The 18,080-nt window shown below is 40.1% G+C and overlaps 1 protein-coding gene across 1 annotated transcript in view; it reads right to left on the bottom strand.

The window, feature by feature from the left end:
* The window catches only part of igsf9bb (immunoglobulin superfamily, member 9Bb), a 141,844-nt gene that overhangs the window by 61,161 nt on the left and 62,603 nt on the right, over nt 1-18,080 (bottom strand). Inside the window, exons 6-12 of the mRNA XM_039617960.1 lie at nt 15,770-15,911; nt 10,637-10,782; nt 5,156-5,298; nt 4,770-4,910; nt 4,268-4,384; nt 3,576-3,726; nt 229-340 (exon numbers count right to left, since the gene is read on the bottom strand). Of these exons, the coding sequence (XP_039473894.1) occupies nt 229-340; nt 3,576-3,726; nt 4,268-4,384; nt 4,770-4,910; nt 5,156-5,298; nt 10,637-10,782; nt 15,770-15,911 (952 nt within the window). The remainder of the gene's footprint in view (nt 1-228; nt 341-3,575; nt 3,727-4,267; nt 4,385-4,769; nt 4,911-5,155; nt 5,299-10,636; nt 10,783-15,769; nt 15,912-18,080) is intronic.

Raw genomic sequence — 18,080 nt, 5'->3', positions numbered from 1 at the left:
AGTTGCGGTATATTTTGTTATTGTTTTTATTGCGTTCCTCAAGAAAATTCCAAGAGCAGAGATGAAAACTCACAGACACTGGAACTCCATGTATTTTCCATCTCTATGTTTTCACAACTGTTCTGAACACAACCCTAGAAAAGACATTTTCAGAAATAACAGAGGACACATTGGAAGAAGAAAAAGCAGGAAGCAAAGCATGCTGGGATGACTCACACATGGCCATACCAGACTGAGAATGTCTGCTGGAAACCTCCATCATATCCTGCTTCCCAAGACACATTGGCCAAAGTGGAGTACGCAGCCACATGGACATTGGTGGGGGCGTGGGGGCTTGTGCCTGCAGAGAGGGAAAGCAATTTTTAAAAGGGCACATTAGTCACCGAGTTGCCCTGCTGTGGTACCCTACATTTATTTTACCTGTCAAACAGACTTATTGTGAGCTGAGTTGGGTCCAGTAATGTAAAATTTTACCTGCATAGGAAATAATACCAGTAAAATGGCTCAGTGTATTTTTATTTTTATTTTTTTGCACTGTTTGCATTGTTTACTTGTTATACTTGAGCCTTCCTTGTTTTCCACTGAGTTATTGATTTGTCGCTAGCTAGCTAACACAAACTAAACTAGGACTGTTAGCAGCAACCCAGTGATATTGCATTCTGTACTGGCACAATATGGTGCTAGACATGATCTAAAAACTCCAACCTAAGACATTTCATTTTAAAATCTAGGTTCACGGAGAGTCTAAAATCTGTGACAGTTTTTTTTTTTTTAGAGTAGGCCTCCATGGTGTCAGTTAGCCTTACATTTAGTGTTTCATGTCCACTTGTAAACTGGAATCTAATACTGCTTCCTTACTTGTTAAAAATGCACAACAGCATGACTAAAGGTCACTTTTAATTAGTGTGAATACTGATAAGCATTCACAGTATTGTTCTTTTAATCTTTATTATTCCATTTTACATATTCCGTACGTTTCGGCATCTATCTCCTTCAACACCGTTCAACTTGGAAAAACCATACAACCACCATTAGATTCCTCTTCTTTAGGACATTATTGCTTGTATTTTTCTCATTTTTAACTTTCATATTTTTTAAATTATTCAACTTTATTCAACAAAAATTTACCATGTATTTCAATGGGAGAATCTTCAATTTCGCATTCACATTTTTATTTGACTGCATTAAAGTAATCAAATAAAGACAGTTTTGATGGAGCTCCTGACCCAGCCCAAGTGTGCTTGTCTGTGTGAGACAGGTTTATTTTAGCCAGGGGTGATGCCAGAGGTCGTGCGTTTTCTCAAGTCTATTTTCTGTGAGACAGGTTCTACAGGATCTTCTTGATGGCACAGCGGATGTTGGTGAGAAACACATCATTTCCCTTCTTGTTGAAGTGAATTCCGTCCTTTCCGAATAGGGTTTCATCATAATATCTCACGGAGGGATGTTCAATGATGAAGCCTCCAAAGGAATGAACTGCCTTTCTCATGACTGAGTTTACAGTTTTTTCACCCATGTCCATCATGTACTTTGGATTTCTGTACCTCCACACTTGGCGTTCGTTGATGCAGGAATATAGGATTGTCATGGAGGGGATCCTTGCATGCAGTTCAGTCAAGTCTTTAGTCATTGCAGAGGAAAGTTCCTGGGCGCATATGAGTCCCAAGTCGTCGCCGCCTGCATGAATGACCAAAATATCAGGTGGACTCTTTCTGGACATCAACTCTGCATTAAAACGAAGAAGGACGCCATCCCAGCGCATCCCTGTTTTTCCAGACCAATGAACACTGGCATCAAGTCCAAAGTTTTCTCCAAACGTGTGGCGTGCTGCCCATTCTCCTCGCTTTATGTAACTTGAGCCGGTGACCCATATGTTAGGTACCCTCTGCTGTGTCTTGCTCATTTCAGTGTGACTGCAGGGTCTCTCTTTAGAGAAACGCCGTTGCTTCTTTGCTGTGGAGAAGCTTCTTTTGTCATCAAGTCGATCCTCAACTTCAGATTGCTTTCTTTTTGATGCAAGTTTGTTGCTAGTTAAAGCAGATTGATCAACCATTGATACTTTCATCACACTAGGTGGACTTTGCACTCCAGTGGAGAAACTGCTCCGTACTTGGCTTGTAGACACTGGCTGTTGGGTTGGATCATCTTCTAGGCTCAAAATGTAGCCATCGTTGCCCTCTTTCATCCAATGTTATTGTTATTGTAGTGGATGTTATGGTTTTTTCATAAATGTCACCAATGCACAGCCTCCTCTCTGCAACTCTTCCATAGAGTCCAATGTTAAAATGGCTCCCAAATTTTGTCTGAAAATCAGAAGTACAGGCTGTTTTTACACTGCCACCACGTCCACATTATAAACTCCACAGGCATGAAACCTGAGAATTCTGTAGACTGGACATTACTGGCGCTCACGGTGAAAGAATTTTGTCTGTACAACTTGTAGTTTTTTCTTCAGAAGCATTTGTTTCAGGGTCACGTTTCTGTTTATTTGAAGCAGCAGAAGAGAGGCACATGTCTGTGTGTGTGTGTGTGTGTGTGTGTGTGTGTGTGGCACCACTGGCTGGAGTCACTATAGCAACCAGGCTCACACCTGCCTGCTTAATGAGCTCTGTCTGTCACTCTGCCAAGATCAATCTTAAAAACTTCTGTTTCAACTGCTGCTGTGTGCACAGTGTTTGCTCTACAGCTATCATTTAACGCTCAAAACGTAGCCACCATTGTTCTCTTTCCAACAGTGTGTCTTCCAAAGCTCAGAGATCTAAACTTTTTAAACTGTGTGGATCCAAGTAGAGGGATAACCTTCTAGCTGACCCATTGAAATACTTGGTATTTTCAGTCAGGAGTTTATCTCAACAGCAGAAAAGACCCCAATGAAATTTCCCCCTTGTGGGACTAATAAAGGTATATCAATCAATCAATCAATCAATTTTCAGTGATTAAAATAATATGAATTTTTAATATTCATTCAGATGTTTTCTGACTCTGAATTTTCTTTTGTCATTAGTCAGCTTTTTCAAATGTACATTTTAAACATGTTCAGCTACTTTCCAACTTCCTCTGTGTGAATGTCAGCTTTCAACAGTTCTGCACTTTTGTTTTCAGGTGAAAAATTCTGTATTTTTCAGCTCATTTAACATTTTTAACTTAAAATTCAGCAAATATTTCATTTCAGCTCAAAACATTCAGCTATCAGCATTCACACAGCAGTTTCTTCAGAAAATGCATTTTCTAGTTATTAATTATAGATTTCAACCAACAGTTCAAGAATCTCTAACACATAACGAAATGCTACTTTCTAAGCTAGTTAGCTACAGTTAGCTAGTAACTTAGCATTTAGTCAGTTCTGGCTCTAAATAACAATTCTTAGTCTTTCCCTTCAGGGTTGCTATAATATTGCCAACTAATCTTAATCTGCAACATAAAATTAAAAATTTGGCAGTAAGAAATTAGAAGCTGCTGGGGAAAGAAGCCTTGGTGAACAGCTAACACTATGGTTGCTAAAGAAAGAGAATTTGACATTTGTATGTGTGTGTCTACATGTCTATATGTGTTTGTGCATTTATGTATTCAGGTACCTATGACTTGGACGTGCGTGCTGGCAGTGATGCTCGTGGCAACATTGGTGGCGACACACTCCCACTCCCCATGGTCCTCCTTTGTGAGTGACTTCAACTGTAAGCTGCCTCGGGGCAGAACATTGTGCTTGCTTTTACTGGGCTTCCCTACCTGCAATCCACCCGGAGCATGGAAAGATAGAGCCAGCCAATGCAAAAGATAAAGAAAACAGTGCATTGGCATGTGTCATACAAAATGTACACTTCAAAGAAAAAAAACAACAACCAGTAGTTTAACAGCTACTAAAAAGCCCAACCTACCATCTGACATCTGCAACAATACAAAATGATAAAATGTGTGTTCAGTAAATGGAAGACAGAAACAATAGCTAATCATACAGTAGTCAGTAAGCAGGATTAAACACACCCCATGATTAAGAAAACAATTGAGAGAATCTAATATGTTCCCTGATTGCATTTTTTATAGACATCATTAAAATGTGATTAAAAATGCTACAATGACATACAGTACAGTGCAATTAAAATCGGAGCATCCACGACAGTGATTTTAGAAATGAAGGTTCCTCAGTGGAAAATAGTGAATGTGACATAACACAACAAGAAGCACAGACTAATGAGCTGCCTTACACATGAGATTCAGTGGACAGGCTGTGCACATGTAGGGAGGATGTATGATGTGCAAGGGGTTTTACCTTCCTCCATGTGATGTTGGGAAAAGGGTCTCCCTCTGCTTCACAGGGGATGACCAGTTCTCTTCCAGCCTCCTGCCTGTACACCCCTCCAGGAACCACTGAGAATTTGGGAGGGTCCTGCCCAGAAAGAAATTGAGAACAGGTGTCTTCACTGAAGACTGCACATCAATGAAGTTGCATTTAATCCTGGAGACAGTTGGATGCCTGTGCCCTTCGTATTCAGGGTGAGATTGTTTGAACTGGGCAAATTAACATCATGTTGCAGTTGTTAAAAAAGTTGAAAGAGTGGAAAGGTTTATGTATATTATTTATTTAATCTGCAGTGTTCTGACAAGTTCCTGTATTTCAAATGAATAAAAAATGTTGCAATATGCAGTAAACTGTCTGCAAATGAGAAAACAAATCCACACCTTTCAGACTTCAGTAAATCCTGTCAGTAAACCTTTAAATACCAGAAGAGGGATGTGCTGAGTATTCACACATGTGGCCTAAATATATGTACCTTTAGCACCAGGGGAGCAGGAGGCGACCATCCCATGGAACCCAGGGCATTGTAAGGCATGCAGGTATAGGTGCCAAGAGAATCCTCTGTCACCTCTGCCACACGGATGCTCCCATCTTCCATTTGACTCCAACCAGGGTACTAAGGATGGAGAAATTGTGCTCAGCGGATAAGGAGTAGACAGATTACCAGTGTGATGGTTGTCAGTAAATACAAATTAAAAAATCCTAAATCTCTTCTCTTGAGTAAGAAACAGAGAAGTGCACTGAAAGTAAAACAATCAATGTGAAAAATGTAATCACAACAGCAGGAATTAAGCATTCATTTCTGGTCTAAAGTTAGGAAAAGTGGAAGAGAGGAATCAAAGCAGCAACGCGCCGGCTCACCTTATCGATCCGCAGAGGGAGGCCATCTTTTTTCCACTTAACCAGAGTTGCAGGGGGGTTGGCATCTACAGGACAGCGAATGAAGCCAGGCAGACCAATGGCTGCGTAGATGACTGATGGCATGTTTACCACACGGGCAGGATCTGGTGAAAAAAACACAGAGAGAGAATGACTCAGGTGCTAAACCATCACTTTGTGGCAGCGTGATGCCTGTTAGTTGTTCTAGTAGATGTGCAGAGAAACAGAGAGGACACTGTTCACAGAATATGGGCTCATCATCATTGAAAATAATAATAATTGAAATATATGACAAAATAAAATAGTAAATAAATGAATCAAGTTATTTATATGAAGAACATCTGGTCTGGTGAATCCTGGTTAATGTCAAACACCTCTGCACCTTCATTTTATTCAGAATCTAACACTTTTCTTTTCCTAAAAACGTATTGTTTGCAAAATAAATGTCAGTATGATCTGCTATTTTCTGCTGTTTGATGTTTTCAGCTCCCCTGAGGCACATCTACTACACAATATTAATACTAATAACATGCCGAACTGCCTTTATTTGTCTTCGTTCCAATCTGTCAAAGCTTACATGTAGGGATGGCATCACTGTTGACTTGAAATGACTTTAGATTCAGATGGATGCATTGGTTTCTAGTGATTAAATTACACAAAATCTCATCCTCCATGGAAATTGATTAGGCTGGACAAAATGTCAGACTGTACATGGAAATTACAAGTTTACTATTCTGTCTGTTTGCTAATCCATCCATCACAAGTAGTTGATGACTTTGCTATTCATAACACTGACTGATGCTTAAAGGTACATTTTAGGAATTTGGGGAAATATGCTATGTTAGGTCCATGTCTTCCAAAGGTGAGAAAAATCATACTACCATCGCATCTACCTCTGCTTATTTACTATTTACAAGCTACAGCTACAGCATATAGTTGAAATGTAGCCCCAAACCATGAAAGCTCCTGATTTTCGGTGCAGTTCTTATGTAATTTGACATACCTCAGCCTTTCCCTTTCTTAAGAATGGCTTCTTGACTGCAACCCTTCTCCTGAGACCGTTTCTGATGAGGTATCAGTAGCTGGCTCAACGAAAGGCTCAGATGTAGCTCTCGGGGCATGTGTCAGGTCCTTGGTGGATTTTTTTATGACATTTTCAGACACTGTCCCTATGCTGTAGATTGACTGTTACTATCTTTGTGCTTCACTTGAGCAGCTTTCTTAAGGTTTTTAAGGACACGCCACACAGCATCTTTTTGGTGGACTAATGCTATTTTATGATTGTCTTAACTTTGGCATTTCATGTAGATTTAGCTGAAAATATAGGAACAAATTATGCATGATTACATAACAAAGTGCCTAAAAATTTGATCTTTGATAAGTTGTTATGTGTAGACAGAAAACTAATATATTTATTGAATTAGTTGCCTTCTTCATCCTTAAATTATTCATAGGTCAGTGTTAAGTGGCTTAACAAGCAAATAAACATTTCTCTGACAATGATCAGCTACAAGGACTGGGCTGAAAATGAGTGAAAAAAGTACCTGACTTCTCAGAGGTCAGGTACTTTGATACTAACCTATATTTAAACAGTTAGTTCGAAGCCTCTATTGGGCTGAATGAGGAATGGAGCTTCAATATTCTTTTCAGTGGTTACAGAAACATAAAAAAGTATTGTATTATAAGGCAACTCCGATCAATTATGAAACAGTTTGGCAACCAAAGCAAGGTTTTACAAGCTGTCACTTTACACCATTTTTATTCAAATTCATCCAGTAATTATAAATATTGTCAAACCTTACCTAAATATGACTAAGTAAGTGACATGAAAGTCGTTGTGATTTTCAAATGTATTTGTAGTCACAGTTAGTTACAGACAAAATCAAAAATTCCTGTGACATCATGTGACACGTAAACTCCCCCATTCAATCATTCAGAGCAGCTCGGATTAGTTCAAGGTTATTTGATCATCTCTACTTTAGCAGACATCCTTCCAGATTTCCCCTCTCAATTTTAACTCTCAAATAATAGGGATTTGCTATGATGAACAAGCTCAGCCCGTTGGTTTCTTTGGGACAGAAAGGACGACTGATGGAGGGAAAGGGACGCAAAACTTATTCAATCTGGAATTGTGAAGGGGTTAGAATAGTGTAATGTCTGAATGAGGTCAGGGAGGAAAGCTTCACAGTAAGCACTGGGTGATAAGGAGGAGAGATGGTGTGAGTGGGAGGAGTGCTATCTGCAGAGCGATGAAGAGAAGGACGAGTGAGGCTGAGCGTGGGAAAGAACACAGGTGAGAGAGGGAGAAAAAGAGACGTGTCACCAAAACAACTTTGCACTACAGTAGTTGTCCTCTAAAGTCCAAACCTCTGGCCGACCGTCATTCTGCAACAAAGAGCCCAGAGGAGCACTGCCACTGGCACCACAGTCAAGTTTCTAAATATAGCTCTGAGACAGCCTATCGCTCACGACACGCTGGTTCCCACTACAAGATGCTTTGGGGGAAGTTATTCACTGGCAAGCGCTTCGGGAGAAAGACACAGACAGTTGAGGAGAGAGATTTAAACCAAATAAGACATGAAAAAGAATAATGACATAAATAGGGGGAGTGGTTGAGGGTTGATAGAGAGAGATAAAAAAAGGAAGAGGTGAGAATAAGAGGAAAGAATATGGCACAAAGAAAAGAGAGAGCCCTCTGCAGTCAAACAGAAAAGTGGTCCTACAGCAATGATGTAATCCCCTCTCCTCTCACTGCTCCCTCCCTCTTGTGACTGCTGTTGCCTACCTCTGTTCTCTCTCTCTCTCACACACACACACACACACACACACACACACACACACACACCACAATCTAACAAGGCGGGAGAGTGAGGGAATTCAAATTGTCTGTTGCCTTGACTACTGCCGATGGCCGGTCACCAGCAGACAAGGCTGAGCTCTCAGTGCTCATCCTGAGACATGCAAATAAAAGCCAGTTGCTTTTATTTAGTGGCTCAAGCTGGGAGTGACTGATGGACTGATAGAGTGTTTTATGATAGGACAGAGAAATGAGGAGGCAGGAATAATCATGAAGATGGGGGAGGGAGAGACAGAGAAGTGCTGGTGTGCATATGAATAAATATTCATAAATGGGTACAAATCAGAAGAAGTAGTGAGGGAAGAGAAGGGGAGAAAAGGGAGGATGTGGGCAGAAAGCAACCAGAAGCAAAATAAAACAGAAAAGTATATTTGAGAAGCAAAACCAGTGTTTGCATGGGATTATATGTTTGGCTGAGAAGTGGAACAGAGTTAGCCGGGAGACTAGTCGAGTGTCCAAATTGATTCCACGGTGCAGAGCATGCACTGAGTGTATTTCAGTTGATTTCTGGACACACAGTTTCACAGCTGTGTCAGGTTTGACTCAAGCCCAGATGGACAGAAACTGGTGTCTCCTCTTAACAGCGCAGAGTGATGAGGAGTTACAATGAGTTGTAGGCAGCCTGTCTAGGGCTCGTGTTAGTATTCGGCTTTGTCTTACCCACATTCTTAAATATGCACACTTTACAAAACTGGAAGATTTTTTTCCAAAGCTTTTCCATTTGAATGCTCCAAATGGGGAAAATCTGTTAAAAATTCAATCAAAGGCAGTCACCTATCCTAAGTTTTTCTCAAACCTACATGGGATACCAGTGATCATGTGAATGTTACAGATGTTGAATAAAAAAAGAAGTTGTCAAGAAGTTTAATCTATTGAAGTTTTGTCGCACTGCCTCTAATGCTCTATTACTCGACCTGTCTTACTCTTTTTCTTTTTCTGTCTTTTTAGCGTTTAATAATTTCTGGGGGTTTGATAGCAACTTTTATCAACTGACCAACCTGGAATGGGTATGGACTCGTACCCAATGTTTGGCACGTCGGGGTCAATGATGCTGAAAAACGATAAAGTGAATCTTTCTTCATGGAAAATATCCAGGGCTGATGAAGCCAACTGGGAGTACCAAAAACTGCAGTTCTTCTAGTCAACCCCATGCCTCCAAGAAAAAATGATTGACTTAATAGCATTAAAACACAGGTTTTGGCCTCTATAAATAGTTTACCCCTTCCTTACATCTCTACAGATGGCAATTATTTCTAAATACCTATCCATCTAGATACTGTAGTTAGGAGTGTGGCCCCTGTGTTGGTGACCCCACAAAGGCCATTGGTCCCTCCGCTTATTATAGTCAGTACACTGGACTTCTGCACTGTCTTAGTGTTGTTCGTGCCTTTTTGGAGGTTTTTATGTTTTATTTTCAAAGAAGAACATAACAGATTTACTCTTTCCCCCATAGAACCACAGTTGTATATATTAGTACATTTACCAATTTAGCACTGAATACAATGTCACAATATAAAAGATCCAAATATGTCCAAGTTTCAGTTATCTAGCTTTTGAGGTGAAGTTGAAGAATTTGGAGGTCGTCCTACTTTTTCATTATTCTGTCCAAGTTACCAGTAATAGTGGTAGCAAATCAGCTCAGGCCATGAGTCTACCACCACCATGCTTAGCAGATGGTACAGTGCTCCTTGGACTTGCCCATTGTTCTGAGTGTTGGTCAACCTAGTACATGCTGTTAATCACTATAACTATTAGTTATAGTCAATTCATGATAATCAATAACAAGAAGTTAATCAGCCAAAACTGTATTTTTATCATCACTTTTTCCTTTTCTCGTTCTCCTCTTCTTCATCTGACTCCACTATCACTGCTCTCACCTCGCTCATCTCCCTCTCATTCTCGCCCTCCTCACCTGAAGCCTCATCTCCTGAACCGAAGTCAGAGCTCTAATGCAATCAAATGTGCATAAACTCACTCTTTTATTCCCGATTACACATGTAATCCTTCTACTGTATTTGCGGAAAGCTGACAGCAAGCTGGTGATAAAAACAACATGTGATTATAAGCTCAGGCAATATGGCGGTGTGGTGGTTGGCACTATTACCCCACAGCAAAAAGGTCCTGAGTTAGACTGGATGCTAGCTGGCCGGGGAGAGCATGCAGACTACTGTACACACAGAAAGGCTTCCTCCCACACCCCAAAAGCACGCTGTTAGAGGGGTTAGGTTAACTGGTGATTCTAAATTGCCCATAGGTGCCAGCAAGGTGATGCAGGAGATATCAAGGAAAATAATGCTTTATTATAAATACACACTGAACCTGGAATATCGATCATATCGAAGGAAAGAGTTAAGAGATGAAAGTCATTCAGTTTGTAAAATTTTAATAAATGCAGTTGAAAGCTTCTGCAAAATGCAGAAAAAGTTGCAACAACTATCAAAAGCTGTGATGAAACTGTCTCTCATGGGTGCTGCCCCAGGAAAGGATAAGCAAGATTTCATCCTGCTGCAGAAATGTTCATTTAACAGCACCTCAGACTAGAGCACACACCACTGCTATGTACCAAGGTAAAAAAAAAAGAGAAGGGAGAGAGACAGGGCACCTACATTGCACTGTTAGGTAGGCAGAGGCAGTCGGTGGTCGGCCCAGGCTGTTGCTTGGAGCACACGTGTATTTCCCAGCATCTTCTGGCTTGACGTGGGCAATTATTAGGGAGCCGTCTATGAGAATACTGACTCTGCGCTTTAGGTCACTGTAAAGATGAAGAAAAGGGAAATGATCAGTCAGCTGTCAGCTTATCTGACATTAGGTCATCTGACTACAAAAGAGGGCTGGCATTTCACTATAATCCAGGTCCTATTCCAACATAAGATTCAGTCAGTCTCCTGTAGCAATCTTCCACACTGAAGCTTTACACTCCAGTTGCTGAACGTTTGTCAATGACATTATTGACAGATACACATATATGTTGGTCATTCATTGATGATATAAGACCCCTGTATTTAACCTCTATATTTAACTTGCTATTTTTTGCTTATTTCCCAGCAGATATGTAACTTTGACTTGTGTGTAACATGCAGCTTGAGTCATGATTCACAGTTGGTTGCAGAGGAACTATAAGTCTACAGGCTTCAAAGGTAGCTGAAAATCACAGGAGCATGTACTTCCCCATGCTTGTTACTTACTACCCTACAGCACAAAATAATTTGAGTGTGAGGTTGATGGATTTATTGATGCCAGTACCACATTGTATATTTCAGACATATAAAAACTCTATAAACCATTCAGTTTGTAGCTCTGTGCCAGAAGGGAAGAAAGGGATCACAGAGGTCCGGGTTCATGCTTCGCTTAGCGTCAGACACAGTGCTGCAGATTTCTCAGCTGCCCCTTCATCCAACCATAATCCTTTTTGTCACCCAAAAGGTGTTCGGCTACTATGAGATCTGATTAGTCACATGCAGCATGTATAAATGCAGCATTTAAATGTCAACTTAGACATAGTGTTACTTTTTAATCAATATTAGTCAATATTGATTAAAAATATTAATAAATATTCATTTTTACTTTTATTTCAACTACTTTTGACTACTGATGTCCATTGGTGGAATATTAACTAGAGATGGCACGATACCACTTTTTTATATCCGATACCGATACCGATATCATAAATTTGGATATCTGCCGATACCGATATGAATCCGATATAGTGTGTTTTTTAATCAATAAAACTGTTTTTTTAATATCTTGCTGCATTTTGTATAAGTTCATACTCAAGTTTAAATAAACAACAACACTAAAGCTATTCTGTTATACCTGTATGTAAAAATACACTGCACCCAAAATATTTCATAGTTCAGCAACACTGATCAATCTAATAAACTTAAACCTGCTCCATCCTCCCTATTCTGGTATTTTAAAGAGTACTTAGCAGAAATATTAAGCAACCTAACTAATAGGGTTGCAAACTCCTAGCAAAAAAAAAATAGGGAACCACCCCCCACCCTCCACCTCATGATGCTTAATCGACGTAATCAACTTTAATTTGATGCAGGGTGAAAAAAAATGCACAGAAATAAATTATTTTTCAAGAATAATTAAATAGATTCAACATCTTTCTTCTACAGAATTGCAGAATTCACAGATGGTACCTTCCCAAAGGAAAAAGTACTATAGCTTACTAGGGTATATTAGACTTAACAGTTACTAAATACAGTAATGGACTTCTATACATTTTACATCAGATTAAAACTTTGGGTGTAAGATTCAGATAATTATTTATTAAAAGCTAGACATTTTAAATGAGAATAAGAAAGAAAAGTATGTCTTTGTGCCCCTTTTCCCTGTTCATGCCCTATCGGCCCCCTGGCTACACTTTGCTAGATCCGCCCTGCACAGTTACCAGCCGTCAGCTACGTAGAAAAGGATCCTGGTGTAGAAAGTAATATTAAATACATTCTAACAACAGCTTATCAAGCTTAAACGTGCTGCTGTTGTTCAGCTGCTGGTTTCCTCTTTCTGGTGCAAAGTGGGCCAAAAACAAAGAAGAGAGACGGACTGGCGACAGAAAAGCCGATCAGCTGATCATTGATCAGTTTCAGGATTGAAGTAGCAGCAGCAGAGGGAGAGAGAGAGGCAGTCGCTCCATATATCGGTTGTTAAGCTTAACATGGGAACGCTTTACAAACATTCAGAGATGAACTTACACACTTGCTTTACTTCTCTCTGGGATAACTTCCTCAGAGATGAAATGCCGGTTTGGTAGCGAGGCTACAAATACACACAGCCGCTCTATCACGTGAGGCACACTGCTCCGACGTGCTACGGTTATGAGCCGAGTTACGCCGTGTCGCAAGTTTTGTGAGGTGTTTTTTTTTTATATTTAATGGATCGGATTACATTTTTTATTTCTCTCCGATATCCGATCCAGCAATTTAGGTCAGTATCGGACCGATACCGATACGTAATATCGGATCGGTCCATCTCTAATATTAACTAACTGCATTTAATCAAGTACTATACTTGAATCTTTTTTCTTCAATTTTCAGTTGTTTGGCTTCTATTAGACATTAAAGGTGGAAAAAATAGGAGGGAGGAGTAAGAGAGAGAGTGGGGAAACACAGGATGTGTCTGGGTCATTCTGACCCAGCAATTTGAGTTTCTTGTCTTTTGGTTCTTTGAGTCTTTTTTATTTATTAGGTTCTCTGTGTAGTTTATATTTCTTAGCCCAGTACGGTTATACTCCTGCGTTTATTCTGTATTTATAGTCTTGGTTTGCCTTTGTGATTCCTCCCCTGTCAGTCATGTGCATCTGTCTGTTCCCCCAGTCCAGGGGTGTCCAACTCCAGGCCTCAAGGGCCGGTGTCCTGCAGGTTTTAGATGTGTCCTTGCTCCTTGATTTAAATGGCTAAATGACCTCCTCAACATGTCTTGAAGTTCTCCAGAGGCCCGGTAATGAACTAATCATTTGATTCAGGTGTGTTGACCCCGGGGGATTTCTAAAACCTGCAGGACACTGACACATGAGGCCTGGAGTTGGACACCCCTGTCCTACTCAGTCTGCGTTCTTCCTGTTTTGCTTTGAAAGTCTCTCCTCTGTGTGTGTTCTGTTTTGTGCTTCCCCATCAGTGGAATTAGTGCCTGCCATGTTTCCCAGGTGTTTCTCTCTTGTATTTGGTGTCTGTGTCTTCCTATGTTTTACAGTTTAGTTCTGTATTAACTTGTGCCAGCAATAAGGCTGAGTTTTTGTGTTTAAATCTTGTCTGTGGGACTGTGTTTGGGTCCAATCCTGCCTTCCACACACAGTACATGACAGGATGGGACGGGAAAGAAACAAATAAGGCAGATTTAAATGTCCTTCTGCCTTTGGTTATCCGACTTCTGGGCTATCTAGTATGCATAAAGCTTTTAAAGTGAAACTTGATATTGCATTTGTAGAAGCTCTTGTGTCCAAAATTTTTCTTGTCTTATTATTTGATTCCAGAATACTTTGGTACACAGAGTTTATTCTAGTCAACCCAGTGACTGTAAGATATCATCATGCAAAACTGTGGCTAAACAAAACAGACCCAAATTGGGTTCCTTGGAGTACATCTAGTTATCCAGGTGTCCATGTTCGTGTAGTTTCTGTTTTACTTTGACAGTCCTGTGTTAGAATCTTGCTTTTAGCTTCCTGCCTGTCTGTGTGTGTGATTAGTCCCAGCTGTGTTTTCCTCCCAATCCTCTTTTTCTCGTTACCCTCTTGTATATGTAGTCCCCCCCAAACATTGCACTAAAACAGTTTCTGATGTAATGTGATGCAGTGGGAATGTGAATTATAAACCTGTCTTAACTTCAGGCTTTGGTGGCTGCTGGGCACTTTATAGGCAAGCAAAATGGGCAAGTGTATTGCATCCATTCGCATCCATTAGCAGTGGAAATGACAACACGTGGTGACACGGGCAGACTAATATTACTGCAGGATTATCGAACAAAATAAGTGATATAAACAATCGATTCTTATATTCACTAAATCTAAAATGAACCTTTAGCCACAGATATGTTTGTCTGTATATTCACGCAAGTTTTCTCATATACTTTTTTAATTTAATGATCTGTACACTTAGTTATAGAAATAAATAAAAATATTTGCATGAGCCATGGCTGTCTTAAAACTAAAGCTGTTTATGGACATGAAATACAAATTTTTTGAATTTCACAACAATGAATTTTTATGGTGTGAGAAGGCAGTTACATAAAACAGCGAAGTGCTTGAGCAATATTATCTATCTATAATCTAATGCGCCACAGGAAGTGGCAATACTGTTAGAAAACAGCAGCGAGTTCAAAAGTTTAACGATGTGAAAGACAAGCGCTCAGCCTTCTCACAAGCTAAAATGCTGCTGGATTTTAAAACTTATTTCGCCATCGAAGCCTTGTTTAATTACAAGCGCAAGGCACACTTGCCTCTGAGTAAATCTCTTAATAAGTAATCAGTTTCATCAATTATTGAAGAATTCTGCTGCTATGTTATAAAAGCTGTCATGTACAAGCGTGACATGAGAAAACACTAGCCTGTTGTTTTGGTAGTTATACATTATTTATCCACTGAGCATAGAGTAAGGGGTTTTAGTTCTGCAATGCAAAGGTATCAAATATTTTCATGTCTAATGCCTAAAAACCTGAAATCTCCTCATTTTAAAGGATTATCTTTAGGAAGAGCGTAGTCAGAAAGTCACGTTAAATTCTGCTTAAAGATACGTATGTGTTTAGCTGCTCAGTTAAAAAAGGGGGTATTTCCTCTCTGTCACTACTTTCATTCTAGCTTTTGACCATCTATTACGTCTACCTTTTCACCTAACTTAGACACCTCCAAACACAACTCTTGGTAGATGCGCCTATGGCATGAATGTGAAAGTTCTGGATTCACAAGATTTTCAGAAAACTTGACCTCTGACCTTGAGGTCACTAAGATTCAAACTCATCTGAGATTATATGCACCTATGTTATGAATTTCAAAATTCTACATGGCCCATTCTCGATTTATTGTATTCACAAACCCCACGCTGCCCACCTGCCCGGCAGGGTGACAACGATACCCCATCGGGCGTTTACGACTGAGAGGTGACAATGAGTCTGTTGCAAGTCAGTTTAAGAAGTTATTGTGCTGAATATCACCACAAAAACAGCACAGCACAGACTCTTGTACTGTACAAACAGGTGAGTGATAGAGCAGACAGTAATGAACCCGATCATAACTTTACTTCTTGAAGAAGACGTTGTCCTCTTCCCAGAACCATGTGTAGGTTAGGTTGCGAGGGTAGGCCTCGGCCTGGCATGTGAAGAAGGCGTCCTGTGAGATGTTCACTGTAATGTTCTCCGGTGGTGATATAATAAACGGAGGGCCTGGTGGGAAACACACAGAATCAGTTAAACAAACACAAGGCTAAATATTTTCATTGGCAGGTCTAATAAACCTTTATCATATTGAATATTTGCTTGACAGGACATCTACTTTTCTAGAATGAAATATGAAATTTAAAAGATGAAATAACAGAACCACTAATGCTGTGGTGGGGCTCACCGGATGCTCGTATTAAATATGCTTTTATTAGAAATTATTTAAGAATGAGAATGAGAATTATTTATGGAATAATGTAAGTAACAAGTTGGATAACTGGATAACAAAACAGCCATCACACATGCAAGGTTCTGTGCTTGGTGACCGCTGCATTGTGCACTCACAGGCAACTCTACTCTCAAAGCTAAATTCTGATCATTCTGGTCACAGAAATCAGTCTAACCTTTAGAAGGTCCAAATGTGACTGGTCACTTTCAGCCAGCTGCTGACAGGTTCAGTTCAGAGAACTTTAAAAAAGCCAGCTGGACTTCTTAGGTTAGTGTAGCTGTTTCATCGATCACCCGAGAGGCTTCTTCAGTCCTTCAGACAAATCATAGGGAATCCCAAGTATTTAACCCCTAGTGTGGGATGTTTTCTTTGGAGGTACTCCTGAGGTTCCCTGACCCACTGAACATGTCACATGAGCCAGTGGTGGGTCATTACGATCACCAGGGCTAAAGAGTGAAGCCACTGTAGGACCTTGCCCTACCCCATCATGTGACCTATTGAGGTCACCTGAGGCAAGGTAGGAATTAGGATTTAAGTGCCTGGGAAGGGATCTCAAGACTGCACTGGCAACCATGGACCTGCTTTATGGATGAGCAGTTCAGTCAACATTTGGGAATCTCTTTACTCGCTGTAGAACTCATTTTTTGTTTTTCTCTCACCCTCCCATAATTCTTGGTTTTCCACAGTTTGAAAATTTTAAATCCACAAATCAACTGCAGTTGCAGTTTCGCTAACAGTCTATTTCCCTACTTTCATAAACCTCCAGAGTTTGTCTGACAGCACCGTTCCCAGTTCCCCATTACACTTGCGTATCGTTAATCTTTTCTGTTCTGTGAATAAATTTTTTGAACCTCTTAACTGTGGTCTGAGTCTGCTCCTTGGTTCTGGTAAATGCAAAAATATGACAATTTGTTGTCTTGATGCATGCTTAATTATCCAGGTACGTAAATCCCAAAAGGTTGATTCTGTTCATTCTGGACATGGCGTTTTCAGTGGGAGAAATGTTTCAATGGGCTTTGATCAGTGGTTGTTGATCAATGGTCGTGACAATTTGCATATTAATGATCAAGGAACTGACCTCCCAGCCCATTGTTCCTTCAGTGGGCTGGTTTCAGTCATTGTGCAAATGTACTGTTTATAAGGTTGGGGAAACCTGCAGTCAGCTGAGACTGAAGAAGTCACTTGGATGAGTGATGAAACATTTCTTCGCTTTGCATGCTAGGTCCATATAAATAGAATCAACCTTTGGGATGACAAGTTGTTAGCTTTTTGCAAAGTTAAATTAGACGATTTTGCTATTAAGAGTTACTTCTGTTTTGTACATATGGCTGTATTTGGCTCATGACTGGGTTCAGTTCGATATTGAAAACATAAAAACTGGAGAATTCTAAGGGAAGTTTTGAAGCACTTCCATCCCACTCCTGATACATGCAGTTAGACATGTTTGCTGCAGACTGAGTAACTTTTTGTTGTTGGATATAGAAAAGTTTATTTTGGCTTTAATCCCGCTAACTCTGACACTCCTTAAGGAGTGCACAGTTGGTCTTGTCTTTGTGAAATATACCTCTAATGCGTAAGCCTTTTTTATGGTTCAAAGAAAAATCATCTGGGAAGCACGGTTTGGGTTGTTAGTTCATCAGAACTACTTTCTCACTGTGGCTGGACAAACTGTCCTCTTCTGAATTCTCACACCAGACAGTGGGAGAAACATTCATGTGACTTAATGAATTAGGCAGGTTCAGTTTGTGACCAAAAGCAGTTCACCTTGTTCTGTTCCTCATGAAAATTAATTGGTGTGGCAGCAGCCGCAATGCATTTTCAAAGAAGCTACCAGTAAAATGTTCAAATTAATACAAACTAATTATGTGTCAACTCAAATCTGTTCCCAGCTGACTTTTTAATGTCACGAGACCCTCATCAAGGACATATCACATCTGAAAATTCCA

This window comes from Oreochromis aureus, linkage group 10, assembly GCF_013358895.1.
Source record: "Oreochromis aureus strain Israel breed Guangdong linkage group 10, ZZ_aureus, whole genome shotgun sequence".
Classification (NCBI taxonomy): Eukaryota; Metazoa; Chordata; class Actinopteri; order Cichliformes; family Cichlidae; genus Oreochromis; species Oreochromis aureus.
Note: the sequence above shows the minus strand (reverse complement) of the source record. Positions and strands in the feature narration are given on the sequence as shown.